This window comes from Mizuhopecten yessoensis, unplaced genomic scaffold (assembly GCF_002113885.1).
Source record: "Mizuhopecten yessoensis strain PY_sf001 unplaced genomic scaffold, ASM211388v2 scaffold11073, whole genome shotgun sequence".
NCBI lineage: Eukaryota > Metazoa > Mollusca > Bivalvia > Pectinida > Pectinidae > Mizuhopecten > Mizuhopecten yessoensis.
Genome location: NW_018408866.1, coordinates 563 through 23,144, shown reverse-complemented (window position 1 = coordinate 23,144; position 22,582 = coordinate 563). Strand labels below are relative to the sequence as shown.

General features: G+C 35.1%; 1 protein-coding gene across 2 annotated transcripts in view; it reads right to left on the bottom strand.

Moving 5' to 3' along the window:
- LOC110465412 (daf-12-interacting protein 1-like) overlaps positions 1 to 18,413 on the bottom strand; it is a 30,065-nt gene extending 11,652 nt beyond the window's left edge. The window contains exons 1-7 of one of the 2 annotated variants that reach the window (XM_021521205.1): positions 18,303 to 18,413; positions 12,886 to 13,028; positions 10,609 to 10,729; positions 9,322 to 9,434; positions 8,753 to 8,817; positions 3,299 to 3,508; positions 1,672 to 1,760 (exon numbers count right to left, since the gene is read on the bottom strand). In XM_021521205.1, the coding sequence (XP_021376880.1) occupies positions 1,672 to 1,760; positions 3,299 to 3,508; positions 8,753 to 8,817; positions 9,322 to 9,434; positions 10,609 to 10,729; positions 12,886 to 13,028; positions 18,303 to 18,329 (768 nt within the window). In that variant the 5' untranslated portion in view covers positions 18,330 to 18,413. Of the gene's footprint in view, positions 1 to 1,671; positions 1,761 to 3,298; positions 3,509 to 8,752; positions 8,818 to 9,321; positions 9,435 to 10,608; positions 10,730 to 12,885; positions 13,029 to 16,457; positions 16,586 to 18,302 lie in introns of those variants that run through there. The other variant, XM_021521204.1, reaches the window with a different exon arrangement.
- Between the last annotated feature and the right edge of the window lie 4,169 nt (positions 18,414 to 22,582).

The window sequence follows — 22,582 nt, the reverse complement described above, 5'->3', positions numbered from 1 at the left end:
TATATACATATCTCTCAAACCAAACACAACACAACAGTTTATATATATCTTCCAAACCGAACACAGCACAACGGTATATACATATCTCCCGAACCATACATACCACAACGGTATATACATATCTCCCGAACCATACACAGCACAACGGTATATACATATCTCCCGAACCATACACATCTCAACGGTATATATATATCTCCCAAACCATACACAGCACAACAGTATATTTATATATATATATATCCCAAACCATACATAGCACAACGGTATATACATATCTCCCTAACCATACACAGCACAACGGTATATACATATCTCCCAAAACATACACAGCTCAACAGTATATACATATATCCCAAACCATACACAGCACAACGGTATATACATATCTCTCAAACCAAACACAGCACAACGGTATATACATATCTCCCAAACCATACACATCACAACAGTATAGCAGCACAATGGTATACACAGCGCAACTGTATATACATAATAAACATATCTTCCAAAGCAAACACAGCAAAACAGTATATACATATCTCCCGAACCATACACAGCTCAACGGTATAAACGTATCTCCCAAACCATACACAGCACAACAGTATATACATATCTCCCAAACCAAACACAACACAACAGTATATATATATCTCCCAAACCGAACACAACACAACGCTATATATACTATCTCCCGAACCATACNTATCTCCCGAACCATACACAGCTCAACGGTATAAACGTATCTCCCAAACCATACACAGCACAACAGTATATACATATCTCCCAAACCAAACACAACACAACAGTATATATATATCTCCCAAACCGAACACAACACAACGCTATATATACTATCTCCCGAACCATACACACCACAATAGTATATACATATCTCCCGAAACATACACATCACAACGGTATATATATATCTCCCAAACCATACACAGCACAACGGTATAGCAAATCTCCCAAACCAAACACAGCACAACAGTATATACATATCTCCCAAACCATACACAGCACAACGGTATATACATATCTCCCAAACCAAACACAGCACAACGGTATAAACATATCTTCCAAACCAAACACAACACAACCTATATATATATCTCCCAAACCAAACAAAGCACAACAGTATATACATATCTCCCGAACCATACACATCACAACAGTATAGCAGCACAACGGTACACACAGCGCAACTGTTTATACATAATATACATATCTTCCGAAGCAATCACAGCACAGCAGTATATACATACCTCCCAAACCAAACACAGCACACCAGTATAGCAGCGCAACGGTATACACCGCGCAACTGTATATACATTATGTACATAATAAGCATATCTCCAAAACCAAACACAGCACAACAGCAAATACAACACAACAGTATATACATATCTCCCAAAACAAACACAGCACACAACGGTATAACATGTCTCCCAAACCGAAACACAGCACAACGGAATATACATATTTCCAAATCCAAACACAACGATAAATACATATCTCCGAAATCAAACACAGCAAAAAGGTATAAACTTATCTTCGTACATATCTACCAATTCAAATACGGCATAACAATATATAAAATGATATACATATGTCCCAAATTAAACACAATATAACGGCTTATACAGGGCGGCAATTCATATCACTTACTCTACACATGGGTTTCCAGCAACAACAAGCGATGATGACGGCAATAATGACGGCAGCAGATCCACCAATAATTCCACCGACCAAAGGTCCTGTCAGTAAGTAAGATTGGTAGCTGAACACGTATGTACCGCCTAACGGACATGTATAGGGGTACAATACCAAGTTATCAGCAACGAATTATATTTGTACAACACTAAATTCAACAAATGTTGAAAAGGCATATTTCTTTTATAAGAATATGCCAGAAACCATTATTCATAATTGATATACTGCCCCCATTGTAACTTTTTGGATCTTAATATTTCATTTTTAAGTTTCTGAAAAAGGTTTTGTTTCCTAGGTCCTTGCTTGGTAATACCTCACTTTTGGCCTTAGTGTTGAACTATTGCCCTAGTGTGGTATGGAACGGTTTTTGTCCACAGGCTATACCAAAGACCTTCAAAATGGTAGTTGCTAATCCCTGCTTTTGGTTCAGCATTTAGGGTTATCGAAACAACTGGTTCACTCGTTGTCAGTATAAAGTGACCGTGCGGAGTACTGTACTTTTAGTGAGTTAGCTCTCTAAATCGGCATCAGTTCCGTGCTTTCGCAGAGGCAATATACCGATATACCCTGCCTCCAGCACACAAACCCGCAAGCACGCAAACCTTAGCTGTTTATAGGACGTTACACATTATAAAATCAAACCAAACCAAAACCAAACTATCGTAATCAAATTATATAGTGAACTGATCGACATTGTATTTGTTTCCATTATTAATGCCAATTCGGAAGTTTTTATAGTCTATATATATAGATTCTGTTTCACTGTGTCTTGATAAAGGAGCGGATCGCTCCGAAAGTTTGACAACCTAAACTTGTCCACACTGTTGAAATTACTTCTTTGCCCCATATACTACTTTAGGTTATTCGTATCCTACGGACATACCTCCATTCGGATCCAGTGTTATATGGGATTTTACCGTCTATACTACTTCTTTGACCCATATATATATATATATAGATACATACATATACCAAGCAACTATATTGTCATTATGGATAAAAACTAAGTAAATCTACTTTTTTTCTCTCCTCTTTTCTTCTTTTTACTATATTGTTTTCATCTGCTGATAGATTTACAATCATCACCCCTTTATAAATAATTATTGCTTTCGTCGGGAATCTCTCTTCCTCTCTTCTTGCTCTTATGTCTCTCTTATCCCTGCCCTCTTTTTTTCTGGATAAATTGATGCGTTTTTACCCAAACTATCCCCCAATCCCTGTTTCAATTAATTCCTATAAATTTATTGTATATTTATTTTTCTAGGCATATGTTATGCAAGTTATATTTGTGAACCAAATTTTAAGTTAATGATAAACTGGTTATTTACGACAAAAAAAAAAAAAAAATATGTGTGAAATTTTGGTGAGATTCATATATTTTAATTCAAAGCCTTCTTGCAGAACAGAGTTGCACAGAATATTTATCATGATAAAACTTGAATATGTATGCTTAATTAAGAGATTATTAATGTAAAGGACCGTAGCTGATGTATTCCATCCTCGGTTACTCATGTATATGATTTGTCTGGAATTAAAAAAAAAAAGAAAAAAAGAAAAGGAAGTATTTCCTAATGTTACCTACCTTTTCCTGCCGCCGTTTCTGTGTCGGGAGGAGGTGACGTTATACCACGGGTAGAGGTTAGAGAAATACCGGTCGGTGAAGCTGTCACAGACGTTTGATTAATATCCCCACTTGTTGAAAGCAATGGTGACGTCAATGTTGACGTCGATGAACCGGTCGATGGATATGATGTACTGCTAACTCCGCTAGATGGCAGCGATGTAGTCGGATCTATATACATGGCATACAAAACTAATGATGTACATATACTGTATAATATGAAATGTTTCCTGTGTTTGACACTCGTTGTTTTCGTGGTTGTTATGGAATTAGGAAAATAAATACAGGCGATTTATTTAACATACTTGACTACTATTAAATATATGTGGGGTGTCCAAGAAAGTTTGAACCATGAAATAATCTTTATAGCTTCAAAATATGAAGGAAAAAATACCCACGATCTTGTCATGTTCAACTGTTGATATATATTATTAAATTGATTATAAATACAACTAGTTATAAACTGATCAGTAGAACTGACGATGTTTACAAGTGATGGCTGATGCAACTGATGCTATATACAACAATATATTTTCACGCTGTCAGAGGTGGCCTCTCGATTTTATCCACGTGCTCGCGATGAGCAATTGTTCTCACGATAAACCTTAAAACATTGGTTGATTACTTGTCGATCATATATATATTTCTACCTAATACATTTTTATGAATAAAAAGTCAATTAAATAATATTTTTCTTCGAGATCCTCGGTCTGGGACAAACGTAAACAGATAGATTTGCGCGGAGGAATACCATGAATATTAAAAAAAAAAAAAAAATGTCGTCCCCAGCTTCTCCATATGCATGTTTACATTAAAAACTATGCTGTTATCATCACATGTTTTTTTCATAATTTTATATTTTTTATCACTAACTAATTCCTTAACAGGAACACCGGATGCTGTTTCCGGTTCACGGCATCACCTTGCGCGTTTTCAAATTCTTCTCATCATGTTGATCCTGGATTGGTTGTTAGAGTAATGAATCAGTTGAATGTTGTTTATACCTTGCAAAAAACATTTTACTTACTATCCATTTAATGTACTGTTTTACTATACTCCATGTCCACTCAGTCCACAGTCGAATTCCAGAGATTGTCATTATGTCTATCGTAAGTTTGTTTACACCAGAAACCTATTGATGTATCCTAATGTTTACCACTCGATTGTCTTTGATAATGTTAAGTATAAGAATATCGTTATTCTATTTATTGGGACACATCTATATTATAAGGAGTATTACTATATCAAAACATTGACCATCCGAGCATTTGCATGTAAAATTACATACCCTAGCTATTACAGTACATATTGTTTACACTTTGATGATACTGAATATTTTGTATATAACATTCAAAACCTATTAATCCTTTACAACGATATTGAACTAAACCAAGGCCCCCGGTGTAACATAGAAATCTCACATCTTGATGTTAGATCTTTACTGAAACAAACTTGCTCCTAATGTAACTGATGCTGAAATAATATTTAACTCCCATTCCCATAACATTCACAGACTATGAAATACTAGACTATCGGGAGGAGTATTTATCTCCCACAAAGACACAGTACATACTGAAAGAAGAATTGATCTTGAGCATGATGATATCGAAATAATATGGGTTTAAGTATTTTTAGTAAGAAAACAATGTTGTTAAGGATATGTAGTTATAGACCTGTATAAAATGTAGAGTATTGGGATATATTAGACCATGTTTTAGTTAACACATGTAACACATCCCTTCACATAATAATAACTGGAGACATACATGAAAATATTTTCAATATTCTTATAAGCCACTATTTGAATGGAATAATAGCTTAACAAATCTAGTTAATAAACCTACCAGGATAACACAAACAACTGCCATTGCTATTGATATGTTATTCACTAATAATTAATCATATAAAACATAATACAGTGAATACACAAATATGCATTGATCACTCTGTTATTCATTTGTCCTGTTCAAATTATGTATTCAAGCAAAAATCATATCATAAAACTATGTTAAACTATGACAATGCAAACTTTGATCAAATGAATAGAGCTTTAAATGGAATCAATTTGGAAATACTAATAAATAATCTTTACTCTGAAGAATTTAATATTTTTTAACAGATTCCATCACAAATCAAATAAACAAATGTATACCAACTAAAACTATAACTATTCGCCCTAATGATAAACCTTTGATGAGGAATAATATATGGTAAAAAATTAGACAGAAAAGTGGATCACATAAAAAAGTGGTAAATAACAACACTGCAATTAATTGGGAAAATTGTAGACAGGCTAGAAATGAAGCAGTAGTCCTCGTTAGAGAATTGCAACAGTCACTTTGTGACCAATCTAAACCTCCTAATAAATGGTGCAAGATTGCTAGATCTGTCTCCCTCCTCTGAACAGGACAAAAAAGATCAATTGTATATACGTAATGATAAACAACCTTCTGGCCCAGATGGCAATCTACCCAAGATAATAAAGAAATTAGCACCTTTTCTAATATGTCCTCTGACCCTTCTTTGTAACAAGGCAATCCATAGTTCCTCACCGGTAATGATTATTATATTTAACAATGCACTTATGTCAGGATGTAACTACTGTTCAAAACAAAGGTCACAGTGAGGTCATAGTGACGTTCTCCTTGTACCGCCATCCCAAGATGTCTTTGTACACCTTATATGGTTACTACGGGTGAAATAGTATAGAAGATATGCACCGGACCAACGTTGTCAAAAGTAAAGGTCAAAGGTCAAGTCATAGGCCAAAGTTACCTAATTCTTGTTTTCTGCACTCGTTTCTCAAGATGTCACTGTACACTAAATCTGGTTACTCCAAGTGATGTAGTATAGAGGATATGCCACGGACAAACGTATTCATGAGTTTTCATAAGTAAATGTCAAAGGTTAAATCATTGGTCTTAGTGACCTAATCCTTGCACACTGCACTCCGCCTACCCAAGATGTCATTGTACACCAAATCTGATTACTCCTTTAAAAAAGTATAGAATACCAGACAACATATTGGACGGATGGACGGACGGACGGACGGAAGTACGGATGGAGGGACGGAATGCAAACCTATAGTCCCCCCTCGGGAACTGGGGGGGGGGGGGGGTATGCGACTAGACGGACAATTAAATCTGGTATTATACCTCTTTCTTAGCTAATATTAATGCAATCTACAAATCTTTGTAAAAGTTATTTTAAACTTATGTTTAATTATATGAAAGAATGTGATACCATAACGAAGCACCAATCAGACTTCATACTAGGAGACTCAACTCTAAATCAGTTATTATCTATATATGACACTATTGTAAATAACCAAGATTAAAAAAATAAAATCAGATTGTATTTTGTGATGTAAGTAAGGCTTTTGATAGAGTTTGGCACGATAATCTGCTTTTTAAGTTGGAATCATATGGTAAAAAAAAGAGAAAAATTGCAATGGTTTAATAATTAACTTTTTGATAGAAAACAGAGAGTATCAACAGATGGTATCAACGGAGGGGTTTTATGCAATTAATGAGCATGTCAAAGCTGGTGTACACCAAGGCTCGGTCCTCGGTCCATTTCCTTTTGTAATCTATATTAATGATATAACAGAATGTGTAACATGTAAAATTAAAAAAAAATGCTGATGATACTTCCCTCTATTATGTAATAGACAACACTAAATAAACTGTTTGAAATTAACCAATGATATAGGTTCTATTAATACATTTAAATTTAATTTGCTGAAAACTGAATATGTAATTTTCCAAGAAAAAGGGAACAAAATCATCCAGATATCCTATTTTGTAATGAAACTTTTATTAATAAACTTTTAGTAGTGATGGAAAATGGACATATCATATTGACAGTATTTCTGATCTAGCATATAGAAGAATGGATGTATTGAGAATTTAAAATCACAACTTGGATAGAAAAGCCTTAAAACAATATATATATATATCTTTTACTTGACCAATACTTGAATACAGGGATGTAGTATGGGACAACTGTAGTAAACAAAATAAAAATGTTCTAGAATCAATCCAGCTAGAGAGGCAGTGAGAACTATCACTGGTTTGCGTAGAGGGACTTCATTCAATAAGATTTATGCAGAAACTGGACAAAAATGAATCGTCAAAGATAATAGGAGACATCATTGAATATTTCAATCCTCTACTTTGTAGAAATAAAGATTATTTCAATCAATAGCCCCCCCCCCCCCCCCCCCCCTCAGCATGTAGAGAATTTAAGCTTCTCTCTACAGAAAATTTGATTGCTGCTTCCCTACATATATCATATATCAAATCAGATAAGGTAAATAAAAATAAAAAAATAAAATAAATATTAGAACATTTAGATACTTTGGGCCAAGAAAATTTAATATCTTAATTGGTCAGCTCACAAATCATGCTAGCAACTTAAATAGTGGCATATATATGGATCATCTGAATGACATCCCAGCATGTAGATTTGGACATGAAAATGAAATGCATTTACCACTCTGTAATAACATTAGGTTGCAACGAGAACACACATTTATAACTGTGGTATAACTGATAATCAGTATAATCTAAAACCTGTTTTATAAAGGGGCATACTATGCAGCACTGATATCAACATATTCATTTTACAAATGTATCCGACTATATTCGTTAAACTAATATATTTGATATGTAATACCTCTCACAACCTCAAACTTTACATTGAAAGTGATGCTAGTATTGTTGGTTTCGCTATGCAGATACATATTGATACTGGTGTATATTCATTTTTGTATATATCATATCTACTTTCACACGTCTCTGGAACTCGGAATGGACTGGACGGAATTTAAGATTACTACTCTAGATACTGTTTTAATTATTCTATAGTTACATGATTATTTTGTAATGATTTGTTAGCAGCTAAATTTCACAAGAATCAACTCCAATAACAGATAATAATAACTACATTTTCCCCTGTGAATCCATGTCATATTCTGAAATTTTACAAAATGTGTATTTCTTGGTATCTTATCCTATATATCCAGTGGTGTGGGCCTGTATCCCTTATATTTTATTAAGGAATGATTGTCAACAAATAAACAATGTGATTAAATGCTAATATCCGAAACATAAACAGAAAATGATTGAATATTAGTTAAAAATATTTATCTAACAAGCTAAATTAAAGTTATCTCCCCTACACTGTGTTTATATGGATTATTAGGCTTTGTCCAATCCAATTTACATTGTCAGTAAAATTTGTTGAAATTGAAAATTGGTTTTGTTCTAAAGTTATGCTCAAGTCGTTCTCAACCTCTTGAGTATTCTCATACAGACAACCCATAATGACTAATATATGCGACCGTTAGATGGTATAAAGTAGTAAGTACCTGATAAAGACATTATCATATATCTGGTAGCGTTGATAACTCACCAGTGTGTATAGGCGTTGAGACGAAGGTTGATGTAGCGGGTATATCTGACAGGGTTACCTGGAAACTGTAAGATTTCGAAAAAAGGTTGAAAGCATTTCTGTTAGGGTGCATACGTTTGTATCTGAGTTACAAAAAAAACCAATGATATGAACTAGATAAAGTATTGTATATCATACTAAACACTTTTCAGAATGTTGCAATATTAAACATGGTTTAAATGTATATAATGTATAAAATATCAGACAAACCATTGTGATAATAATGATTTAGACAAAGTAGAAAAAAGATAACATTATTTTCATTCTGAAGCCGAACCTAACAGCTACATGTAATGGTTGTGTTTGATTCATCATTGTTATTAGAATTAAGAAATAATGCCGTCGCGGTATGAATATGAGTTTGGGTAAAATTATTACTACTGGGCTATAAATACACGTGTTTTATTAATGGTATGCACTTTAGAACCGAGTGTTGGTGAAAGGAAAGAAACTGCAGAACAGACTTTGAGAAATGACAGTACTTATGTAGCAATTGTACATTAAATCAAATCTTTGTCGAAATGACAAACCTGAAATTTACATTGCTGAATTGATACGATGTGTTCAAATACCGGCAATCAAGTGCTGAAGCCGTTCTGCAAGGGTTACCCTCCGAAACACTTTCAGCAATAGAGATTTTGATCTAAAAAATAGTATTATGAACATCAATGACAGAGAAAAGCATTTATCTCGGTAAATATAACGCTCTTTTATCCATATAAATACATATTCATCAAAATAATTGTCCGTAGTTTTTTAATTAATTGTGAAAATTTGTTTTTTGATCATTAACAAAATGGAATATAAGGAAATCCTCAAGAGAACTGCATTTGGCGAACATATTGAAATGTTGACTCACACGTGACCTTGTATTTAACACCTATCATAAACCTCACTTAACAAATTATTATTTTTCGAAACATTTGATTTTGTGACATCTCTTTCCAACCATCTGTCTATCTGTTTGGTCTTTTTTGCATTCTTACAACACGGTTTGACTGTCTGTCTTTGCGCTTTGTTCTATCTTTATTAGTACTCTTTTGATCGGCTGTCTGACTCATTTTCTTGTAATTTGTCTTGTTTTGGCTATCTAATTGTAACAAAGACCTTACAAAAGGCCCCAAAGCAACACGTGTACTCGCAAAGTATGCATCGCACAGCGTTTTTAGTGTCATAATACACTTGTGTAGTAAATTTAATCAAAACCAGACAATACAGAAATAATTCAACCAATTCAAATTAAAGTCACCGTTGCCCTCTTGTTTTAAGCTAAATCGCAGAATATTTCAGCTTCAACCCATCACAAGCAAGTTTATGATAGGCATTTTATGAAAAAAAATGACTTTTTGTACTTTTTCTCCGACTTTCTGTATAATTCACTAACTTAAGCTAGCGGAATATGTCTCAACAAAACAGAAACGACGGCGAACACATTTCATATCCGATTTGTAAAAGAAATAGGTCGTCGTCGTAATGGTCAGAGATATAAACGTTATGATTCTTCACAGATTTACTCTCCAAATCGTCACACACCAACACACACAGTGCTCAACTTAAACCAGAAATAGTGTTGTAGTCATATTTTATTTTCACAGCAATGTAGTGATTTTACATTTTCATCGGGATAAGAAAGGTTTTCGCAACTTTTGCAAAAGTGTGCTATATGTGTTCATACATGTTGCATGTATTATCACTGCAAACTACGTTTCCACATGCGAAACGTGAAATGTTAAATGTGTTAAAGTGCATATTTTACGATTTATGAAACAATTGTAGTAGAAAAGTTAATATCGTTTATTTGTAAAAAAAACACTCACAAATGTTTCATTGGTGACAGTCTGCTGTGGAAGTAGTAGCCGTGGAAAGGGCTTGTTGTCCATTTTCATGCCAACACAGTGGAATGGGTCATTACAAGTGTGGGATGTTCTAGAGCACGATCTGAAAGTTATTCATTATTTAATGATATTAAATGTATGTATATTCTTGATTTTCCTTCTCTTAGTCAATCAACCAACCTATCTATTATAGCACTATAACTGCTGAGACATCAATGCTATTTCTATTTGTGACACTGGGCTGTCCTCTTCAACGCATTGATTTCATTGCAGAATATATTAATGTAGAAATAGGCAAAGCCTGCATAAGCCATTGACGTAAAATATTTAACAGTAAATACATAAAATATTTCAATACATTCATATCAACATTATATTTCAAATATTTAAGTTTGACATTATTTGATGTAGTTTAGACATTAAACTAAAACCTTTGATAAACACAATTTAAAAATGTTTTAAGTAACCTATTTTAGAATAACCTAACATGAATTCTGATTGGTGCTCATAAATAAGAGAATGATTAAGTAAATGCGTATTGATATATTCGAATGCTTCCCTAACAAACAGCGTACTGTCTTGATATGGATATCGGCCTGTATTATGCCGATCCCCACTTTTACAGAGCCATATCCATCCCATGTGTCAAAGCTTTACACTACATTCAACTAGCAAGTGTATTATGATAAAGTAACAACATGTGTCATTGCTAAGTGACCATGCGTGAGTGGACATTAAATCACATGTGTTTTTGTCCAACAATCATACACACGCTCCTCCTGATGCTCCCAGATCATTGCAAATGTAACCAATGAGCCTTTTGAGACTTTTCACTGACAAAGAAGCTGTGTCAAATGAAGGTCACACGACCAATATTTACGACATCAGCTTGTTGGCAAAATAATAACGGGGCATGGCCATTGCTTGCACACGCAAAACAACAGCCTACATTTGGCAATCTAGGTCACGTCGCTACTGGAGTAGAGGCGAAAGCACATTAAACTACATGTGTATTGGTGGACAAGAATAAATCTGCACATGTTTGTCTTTTATTGTGATTTATAAAACTCAGTAGTAAGAAATGCTTGAAAAATAGTTAACTTACACAAAATCTGCTTGTTTTATTTGCTTTAGTATTTCCTTACACTGGTTTTTTAACCTAATCCCCACATTTATTGCTTATAACTTAAATATCTTTTTTCTGTCTTTTTCACGAAAATAACAAGTTTAATTACATGGAGAGGGAGATGTTTATATAAACCCCGGTGATATGTTTACTGAAATCATAACGATATATGCATTCATGTACGTTTAACAGCCTAGAGTGCAAACGAATAATTACATCTGATGTTGTTACGGTCTCAAAGTAAGCAGTTTTTATCCAAACTTAAGACAAACGTGTAATTGTCCGTCGTGGTACGCTAAACCAAAGCACGCTAAGAACAATACATAGATAAAATAGCACTGCATGTAGGACAGACATTTGATAGTGGCAATAAATTGTATTCCCATCTTGATACACGGACACAACACTTAAAACCACCAACATCAGAAATAAACTTCGAGTAAAAGTTGATGAGAGAAATCCATGTCGAATTCAATTCTAGTTCGGCTTTGAACGGATTTTTTAAACACTGCTGTTGTAGATTCTCTTCGCATCGAGAAACTGATTAAAACTGATTAAACCGATTAGAAATGAAAGCTCCTTTGAAAACGTTACATACATAAGGATCCTAGTACCACTGCGAAAGACCATAACTATGGACTAGGATTTGTTTTTGACCGGCATGACTGAATCTTTGATAAATCAATTTCGCGGCACATTTTACGAAAAAGTATTATGATGAAATTAACAAATTCTTTATTAATATTAGGGTTCTGAATGTTAAAATGCAGCTGGGCTAGACCGGTATTCGAACCCTTGGCTTCTAACTGTTGTACTATCGCTCTAGCTGACAAACTTAACCTACCTGGTCAACGGAAATACACCGGCACAACTGTGCTACAGTTAAATCTTAAACGAAATCATGGGGAGGTTTTTGTGAAAACGAAAACCCACTGTATAATGGGACAAAGATCATTAAATCATGCTTGAGTTCTCATAGCAGAATTACTGCCATTTCGTAAATTATAAAGATTAATGAGTCATATTATAAACTACTCGATGAATTTCATCAGAACTTACATCCTGATAAATCACAGTTAATAAGCCGCCTCTATTGATTTAAATTGACAAGATAGAAGATATGAAAAACGTACCTGCTGTCTTCAATGAGGTCGACACAAACCCGATAATAGATAGGAAAACAGTCACGATTAGCATCAGGGCACGGCGACTTTTTAACTACATGGTCAATGCTTACAGACATTTGATGCGATTGTCCCACTGAAGCTGCCACAAGCTGTTGTAAAAACAAAACGAGAAACTTATTTATAAAAGTCATGAATATTTAATGATTTTTTTTTAAAATTTCTGTCATTTAGACTAAAATTTGTTATTTCTTTAACATTTTATTTTTAAATAAAAATGGGCCTTAACGGTCACCTGAGTTCTGATATATTTATACAGAGAGTTGATTTTTGTTTTTAAAACATGAACAGAAATATTATTTAAATTGACAAAAATCAATAAATACACCTTTTTCAATACCTAGCAAACAGATTTAAGACTGAAAAGTATTTGAAACTAGCACCTCTGATTCTAAACAAGGAAAATGAAGAAAATTTAGCAAACTGACTCCTTTGGGCCCCGCCCTACAGCCCTTGGGGGTAGGACTGGCTCAATTTTTTCAAATGATCAAACTCAGGGTTATAATTCCATTCAAGATATCAACATGAAATATCTAAAGTATCATTTGCCAATTTAAACCATAAGAAATTTTGCCCCCCCCCTTCCCCAGGGGTAAACGTGAGACCCTAGGGGCACAATTTTGGTAGAGCACCTTAAGACCCTTCCATCTATGAATAGTATTTGATTCTAACATATCTGGATCTTGAGGAGAAGATTTTTGAAATTTCAGTCAATTCGACCCTTTTTGGCCACACCCATAAGCCCCCGGGGGTCAGTCAGGGCTGATATGTGCATACCATCAAACTGCCATCCAATACTGATAATGCTAACCGAAATTTAATGTATTCCAATGAAAATTTAACAAATGTTGGTCAAAAATGTGATTTCCCTATATAAACTATAGTAAAGTTTACCCCCTCCCCAGGGGGTAACGTGAGACCTCAGGGTCATGAAATTCACAATTTTGGTAAAGCACCTTAAAACCCTTCCATCTACGAAGAGTATTTGATTCTACCATATCTGGAAATTGAGAAGAAGAGTTTTGAAATTGTAGTCAATTTTACCCGTTTGGGCCCCTTGGGGCTGGGGACCATATAATTCACAATATGGTTGGCCATGGAAGGTTCCTGCAAAATTTCATTACAATTGGTTCATCAGATTTTGAGGAGAAGTCGAAAATGTAAATTGTTTACGGACGCACGACGCACGACGCACGACGGACTTCGCACGACGGATGTCGCACGACGCACGACGCCGGACAAAGGGCGATCACAATAGGTCACTTGAAACTTGGTCTCAGGTGGGCTAAACACCACAGTGCAATGTGACACGGATCCTTAAAAGCATTTACATATTTTTTTTATTTCGAGTTTTTTTCAAAACCACACGGTAGTTTTATTATTCCAAACGTGAATATTAAAGGCAATCGGATAGTTTTATAACTTCCTACCACAATGTTAACAGATATTTGTTATTTCTGTTATTCTGATTATTCTGTTTTTCCAAACATTTATCCCAAAACCAATAAGCTTTTGCTGTTATCCCGAACAATAATGTTAAAAACAGTAAGATATTTCTGTTATTCGATGAATTAACCTTAAAAACAATTAGTTATTTCTGTTGGTATACACATTAATGTTAAAAACAATAAACATTTCTGTTATCCTGAACATTAATGTGAAAAACAAAAAACTATTTATGTTATTCCCATCATTTATGCTTATTACAATTAGCTATTTCTATTATTCCAAATATTTATGCTTAATACAATTCCAAATACCAATGTTAAAAGACAAATACCATTTCTGTAATTCCAAACATAAATGTTTTAAACAATAAACTTTTTCTGTAATTCCAAATATAATTGTTTTAAACAATGAGCTATTTCTGTTATTCCAAACATAAATGTTAAAAATAATTCACTATTTCTGTTATTCTAATCATAAATGTTAAAAAAAACCAATAAGATCTTTCTGTTTTTCGGAAAAAGATTCATCAGTTAGTATGAATAATAAAGCCTATATTTATTTTGAACACAAACAACATTTGAAAACTTATTTTGTGAGCTTTCGTAAACGTCTGTTTCCTTTGTCAAGCAAATAGTTGAATGGCCGGAATCTCGACTCTAAACCACCGAGAACAACTCACTAAGCCACAGTGTGCCGATTCAGCTGTCAAAAATCAAAGAGACATTTCGCCCAATTGCACTCTAATATTGCAGGCAGTGAGGGGAACGGGTTACATGTTTACCCATTCCGCCCATCAGTAGATGCTAAAAGTCCATAATGATTTTACCAGCCGACAAAGGCAGAGCAACTGTCGTCATGTATAAATAGAGTATGAAGTAAAGGTACCCACCATGCTACGTGACTACAAAACATACGAAGTGCTGAAAAAAATATCCTACACCATCTTTTAAATGTAAATTTGTCACAATTATCAAAAAGATGAATTACGAGGTCACTATCAGTAAAAACAATACAGAAAGGTCTACCCTACATCAGAAATGACTCCGCGCTTATACTGTACTCCCAAGATCCACAATCCTGGCTTTCCATTACGTGCCATTGTGCCAGAGTGTAATATATACATTAATGTAACAAGCAATAAGCTTATTTTGTTCTTCCGAACCTTGATCTTAAAAGCGATAAGCTATTGAAGGCATTCCTAACATTAATGTTAAAAGCAATTCCCTATTTTTGTTATTCCAAACATTAAAATAAAATGTAGTGTCTATGTTAACTATTTCAAACAATAATGTTAACAGCTATTTACTATTTCTGTTATTCCGAACATTAATGTTAAAAATAAGTAGCTTTTTCTGCTATTCTATGCATTAAAGTTAAAAGAGCGTAACATTTTCTATTATTTGAGACAATAATGCTAAAATGACAATAATTATTACTATATGTAATGTCATTAATTGTAAATTAGGCTAGTTGTTTCTGTTTATTTTGACATTAATGCTAAATGGTTTTAGTTATTACTGAAATATTAGGTCATGTAGGCTGTTTCTGTTATTAATGAAACTTTGGTATCATGTTCATTGTGATGTTATATCACGTGTTGCGATCTTGGCTTATGGTTCGACTGTGATACCTGGTAAGTGTATTTCATAAACTATGTAATTGAGTAGCGGTCTGGATTTTTTTGTAATTTATATAGAAAATGTAAGCCTAATATAACAGACGTTTAAAAAACTAAGCTTGGTTATTAAGTTTGTAGAAAGTGAGACTTTATCAAAATTGGTTTTCTTCTTAATTAAGTCATCATGTTCTGTGAATATTCAAAGAACGTGAATTTCCATCCAAACAATTATATAAGATAAACAGCATATGTGTAAACAAAGTCAGACAAGACACGTCAACCTCAGCTTCCTGTTTAGCTTACTTAAATGTACACAAGTAGTTTATGGGATAATTATAATCTTTAGAAACAGCACCATATCAGGAACCGTCAGGAAATGCTACATTATGTTTATAGCTTAGTACTACCGAAGCATTCTTTAAATGGTGACTAATATAGATATCTTCCAACTTACGACAATTAAGACAACAGCTACATCCCATGATTGAATAAACATCATTGTTTCTCCGAATGATATGGCCTATTGTGTGCTTATGAAAATGACACAGATGCATTAACATTTAGTTTAAGACAATGCATGTACCCCTTTAGCCTTTTGTTTACCCTAACGACAGAACACTGTTACGCGGTTTTAGATATTGATTTAAAATACTCCTCTACCTTACTATACTAAAGCGTGTCTCTCCAACAACACTGTTATCAGATTTCCTCTAAACAACACTACGAGGGACAATAAGGGCCCGACACATATCGTGTTAATACTTGGTTAACTGATGCTTAGGGTGGATTATTTGTGCCATTTCGTTATTTCGTTATTTCGCCGCGAAAGTAACGAGATTTCAAATTATAGAACGCCGTTGCTGGCGAAATAACGACACTATATTTGTATGTAAATTGTCGTCATCACGTTTTTTCGCCCCGAAAAGACGAAAAGAAGACAAAAGTCGAGCTAAGAGGCGAAATAATTACGCGATAATTATGAACCTACAACTGTCGTTATTTCGTGTAACAAATGTCGTCCTTTCGTCTTTTGGTTATTTCACGGAGAGATCACGACATTAAGTAAAGTTAAAATGTCGTCGTTTCGATATTTTTCGGCGAGATCACGATATTTAGTAAAGTTAAAATGTCGTTTTTTCGCGGCGAAACAACGAAACAACGACATTTTATCAATTAAAATCTCGTTCTTTCGACGCGAAATAACGAAATAACTAAATGACACCAATAGGCCACCATAGATGCTCTCTCGTGTCCCTCTTCCGGGTTGTAGGGTTGAGGAATGGTGTATAACGCTTTATAGAAAAGCAAACAGTTCTAGTGATAATGACAAGTGACATTAAAAAGCAACCCTAGCCTGGCTCTCGAGGTATTGTGATGAGGAAGAGGCATGTATCATCCTTCTCTATTCATGGGAGTTTGGAGTTTTGTAAAAACACTAGCCTGGTGTTTTGGGGGCGGGTAAGAGGGATATATTGCGTTTTAATAATAAATTATTCACATCTGAAGAACGTGGCAATTGCCAATGTAATCCTAATTATCTTTTCTATTCATGGGAGTTAGGACTTTTGTAAGTGTGTTAAAAAGACAATACTTGTCTGTGTCACATGCCAAAACTATCCATGCACTAAGTTTGGCTATGTAGCAGCATACTCTCATGCACTTTCTTAAGACAATTGAAAGTGTGGAGGGTAGTGCAAGAAAAAGGAAAAGGGAATAATAACACTTGACTTGTAGGAATTTCCATTGGGAGGAATAGAAGAGGTAGATATGGGTTAGGTTTGACCGGGGAAGAGTTGAGTGCAGATAACAGTGCTAAAGTGAGGTTAAAGCTTACCAAATACAACGTATGTAGGAATGGGCTCCCGGTATAACTGCGTTGTGCTTTAGTAGTGTGTATTACTGTGGATAATCATCTAAACACTGAGTGCATGGTCAATATAATGTTCATCTATACATGTTTCACAACAGATGTTTCTGTGAGAGGTAGTGTACTTTGAATGGCGGAATCACCGTAACCCGACAACCTTATCCCCAACACATACAAACACAGAACAACATTAGCTTGATTAACTAGCTTGATATTAACTTCATTTTAATGTTTCAACTGAATTGCTAAAATGTTCAGACACAAAACTCCTACGAACAAAGAGACCCAGCAGGCCAAAATCAACACACTGTGACACAGACACTTATAGCCACCATATAGTCAGTAAGGTAAATGTAATCTACACTAAATAGTGACCGCGGTTATATACACGGTCACTTAACGGTGAATTTGGTCTAAACTATGGATACTCACCATCAATACCATCAGATTGTTCCCCATGTTTCACACTAATATCCTCGCCGGTGCCATGTTGTTTGATACCAACCGCCGTTGCGATCATGATTGTTTATCCATGCGCAAGGTAACGCTACTTCACACTGATAAAGAACTATTTTATTGATTTTTATTAGATAACCTGTAACATATAGTAGTCTGCAGCTAAAATGAAGGCACCAAGATAAGATTACATGTACGCGTGGACTAGTTCTATTACAGTATGTAATAGAAAGACGGGTTGGGTGATGTTAATTTAACAATGTTATTGTTAAAAACACACACACACTGTTAGAAAAGACGAGTAGAAAACGATACAATACGGTGACAACATACCAAAACAAAACATGAACTTCGATTCGAATTGTGGAAGCATCATAATTTTGATTCATTTCACTTCAAACCATATACATTAAATATAAAGTTGACATCAGACAAGATCTGGGAAGTATCATGTCGTATGTCTGTGAGCTAGTAATATTGACTTGATTTAATATTTTTCTTTATAAACATACAACAAATTGTGAAGAAAAAAAATCATGGTAATAAGACCCCCGTAAAGAAATAGTTACTGGGTTATAACTATGGGATAGGGCGTGCATAAGCAATGCCCGTGCAACAAAACTCTTCTTATCTGGAAATTGATCGGGTTTTACACGTATTGTGCTTAGTTGCATCAAAATGCACCACGACAAAAAATCGATCCGTACCGCGATACTGGTCGGGTGTGCACGTTTAAATCACAGGAAAGCAAACATGGCAACTGATAGCAACATGTTTTAATTAGTTTAAACTTTATTTTATTATCGGTATAATATTCCTGTAATGCAAACATGATATACATATAGGATTCGAAAACAAGTACAAAGCACTTATGGTAATCCGTCTCCTTTTTTGTGAAGCGGCGATCGGACGGCACTGGCGAATATTATGCATATAGATATAAATATATGGAAGAGAAGAGAATGGGAGAGGAAGAAGGGTAGAGGGGTACAAAAGGGTTCAAAGAAAGTGTTGCTGGTGGTAAAATATATAGGGGAGTACATTACATTTACTGCATTATGGGAGGATAAACTGGTTGGAGTATATTTAAGATACATGTCGAGGACTGTACATGTCACTGAGGTATTCAACACACAATAAATTGATTAAGGATTAACCTTTTATTTTGTTTCGTTTATGAGATAATAAATCCAATGGACCATGAGGTAAATTGCGTAAACACAAAGCGTTCACAAACAACTTACCAACTGCTCCATTGGATTTATTATCTCATAAACTAAACAAAATAAAATGTTAATCTTTATATTTACAATATTTTCTTTTAACAATAACACCATTAAAAGAGGCGGATACAAGCATTTACCTTGTGTAATCTGCTTTCAAAATTATTGTAACGTCATTTCGCAAAAGCCGTTGACAGACAATTAAACCCCGCCCACTTTCTCCGTCACAACAAAAGAAAAAAGTTCCTCCATTTCAATATTTTTATTCACATGAAATATCCATTTTTTACTTCATACAATATCTTCATAATTGTATTATTAGGTAATGGAATAAATTATTTTATATTGAAATTAAGGTATTGGGTCAAAATATTAAGTAGAAAATACTAATGACCGCGTTCGTGCATCGTTTGAAAGTGATGCCGGGAAATAGAGAGTGCTACCATGTCGTCGAGCGATAGTGACTAGCCCAGGCCTTGTGGAAATTAAAAGTGCAGTTATGGGTTTGTAAGCATACCAGAGGTTTGTACATATGACATGTGTGATGTGTAGAAATCGTTTGTCGGCCGAGTGACTGTTGTGACAAATCTGCGATAACATACAATTGATGAATCAATATTACGGAATGAAACAAATCCGGAAGGCCCGTATGGAAAAAGGAACACTGTATTAATAAATTTCTCATGGTATTCATTACGAGTTTGTTCAAGTTTACAATGCTTGTTACACAGCATTACACTGACCGTAAGATTGTCAAGAATTGGTTTGACTCCAAGGTAACAGAACAGGTAAATAACATTTTGATGATTGACCGGAGTTTAACCTGGCCTGTGCCTGACATGTGATACCATATGACCGTAATGAAAACACAACTGGACGTTTAATATTTGTTATGTGCATTCGTGTTGGTCTATATCTCCTCTTCGCCTGCATTTTACACTTGCACGAGTTACGTAAGTGCCCTGGGTGGGGAAAACTACGGTCCAGGTACATGTACAAAGTTGCTATGTTTACCTGTATACGGGACCATGTTATCAGTTGGCTTTAATACGTGTCAAAACCAAAGTACTTGTAACCCTTAAGTTTGACAACTTATTGGATAACTATAATTTACAATAAATTACAAATAATAAATGCATATATGTATTGTGCATTCAACTATCATTATCACTCCCACATCATTATTGTGCATTCAACAATCATTAACACTCTCACATCATCATCATCATCATCATCAACAACAACAACAACAACACCATGTAAGTTACATAATCCGGAAAGATACAAACACATTCTAAATGCCAATAATACATACATAGACATATATATATAAATACTGAACAAAAAAATAATCGCACAATTAAATTGTGCAATCAATAGCCTATAATATATGAGGACATTTGTACAAAATTTTATATCAATATGAAGAGACAAGTCTACTCTTTACAATACTGTAGACGAAAAGTCTGTGTGTCGTCACTCTTGTCATCAGTAGTTACGCAAAGTGGGATACCCGCGAAAAACAAAATGACACTTCAGTACCTGGTGTGGGCACATTTTGCACGAATCCCTGCACGGATTTTCCTATGCATTGAATTCATGAGAACATTATTCGCCTTAAGGGAATGTTGTTCCATTCTTGTGTTAATGCTGCGATCAACTGGGCGCGGTTAGTTTTTTTTTTTTTGACGTTTCCTAATACGCCTGTCCAGCTCATCTCACATATGCTCAATGGGAGACATGTCGGGGCTATATGGGAGCCATTCCAGAGGCTGAACGTTGTTTGCCGTGAGAAAATCTCTGGCAACATGCGGTCGAGCATTGTCTTGCTGGAAAATTAGGTTATGACGTCTGAGAAGTGGTAGAACATGTGGTTGGAGGATCTGGTTTCTGTATCGAACGTCATTGAGGTTTTGATCCAGGACCACTAAGGGGGATTTTACTCCATGGGAGATGCCTCCCCAAACCATTACAGAAGCCCCACCGAATCTATCGCGTTTAACCACGCATGCGTCGGCGAAAGGCTCACCGCGTCTGCGATATACCCTTTTTCTTCCGCCTGAGCGATACAGACAGAATCTAGACTCGTCGGTGAACATCCCACGCCTCCATCGACGCATCCCAAACCTATTCGGGCCATGTCTGCGCATCCAGTCAAGACGCACTTGCCGCCTCCGTGGTGTCAGAGGTGGCCCGACATAAGGTCGACGCGCAATGATTCTCTTGGCACGTAAGCGGTTCCTGGCAGTTTGAGGACTAATGGGTCAGCCATGAGTACCTAAGGTATGCTACGCAGTCTCTACAGCAGTCTTGAATCTTGCGCAAGTGCGACAATCGAATCGCCCTGTCTTGTCGTGCGGTCGTTACACGCGGACGACCGCTCCTGGGACGATCGGAAACTAACCCAGTAGCATAGAAACGTGTACAGAGACGGTTAATTGTACACGGGCCAACACCAAACTGCTTTGGGACAGCAGTTTGGCTATGACCATCCATCAACATCGCAATTGCTCTACCCCTCTGAATTTGCGTTAAGCGTTGCATCTCAGTCAATGGCGAAATCAAAACTTTGTTCAGTATATTATATTGATATACATGTTTTACGTCACTCGTGCCTTATTAGCCTCAAATATATATCTAACAAGTTTACGAAGATCGCTGATATTGTCAACACTTAATAACTGTACAAGTTTATACATGGAAGGTGTTCGCCAGTAATATGGTTTTATGTATTTTACAGTGCTATATGAATATGATTATTTCTGCATATCATATCCATATGTGTTATAATTTAACATGTGTCGACCTGAGTCGTTTGAAAAAAACCAAACACACCATTTCTGAATTTAAGAAAATTGATAGAAAGATCATTTGATATAATGTAACTAAAACATAGGAACAAATTTTAAAAAATCAAGTTTATATGTTTAACCACGAAACCGTATATATTGTTTAGCCATTTCTCAGTTTACACCAACCACGATTGTTATCGCACAACGTTCGTCAATCGTCCGCACAAATGTGCGCAAGCAA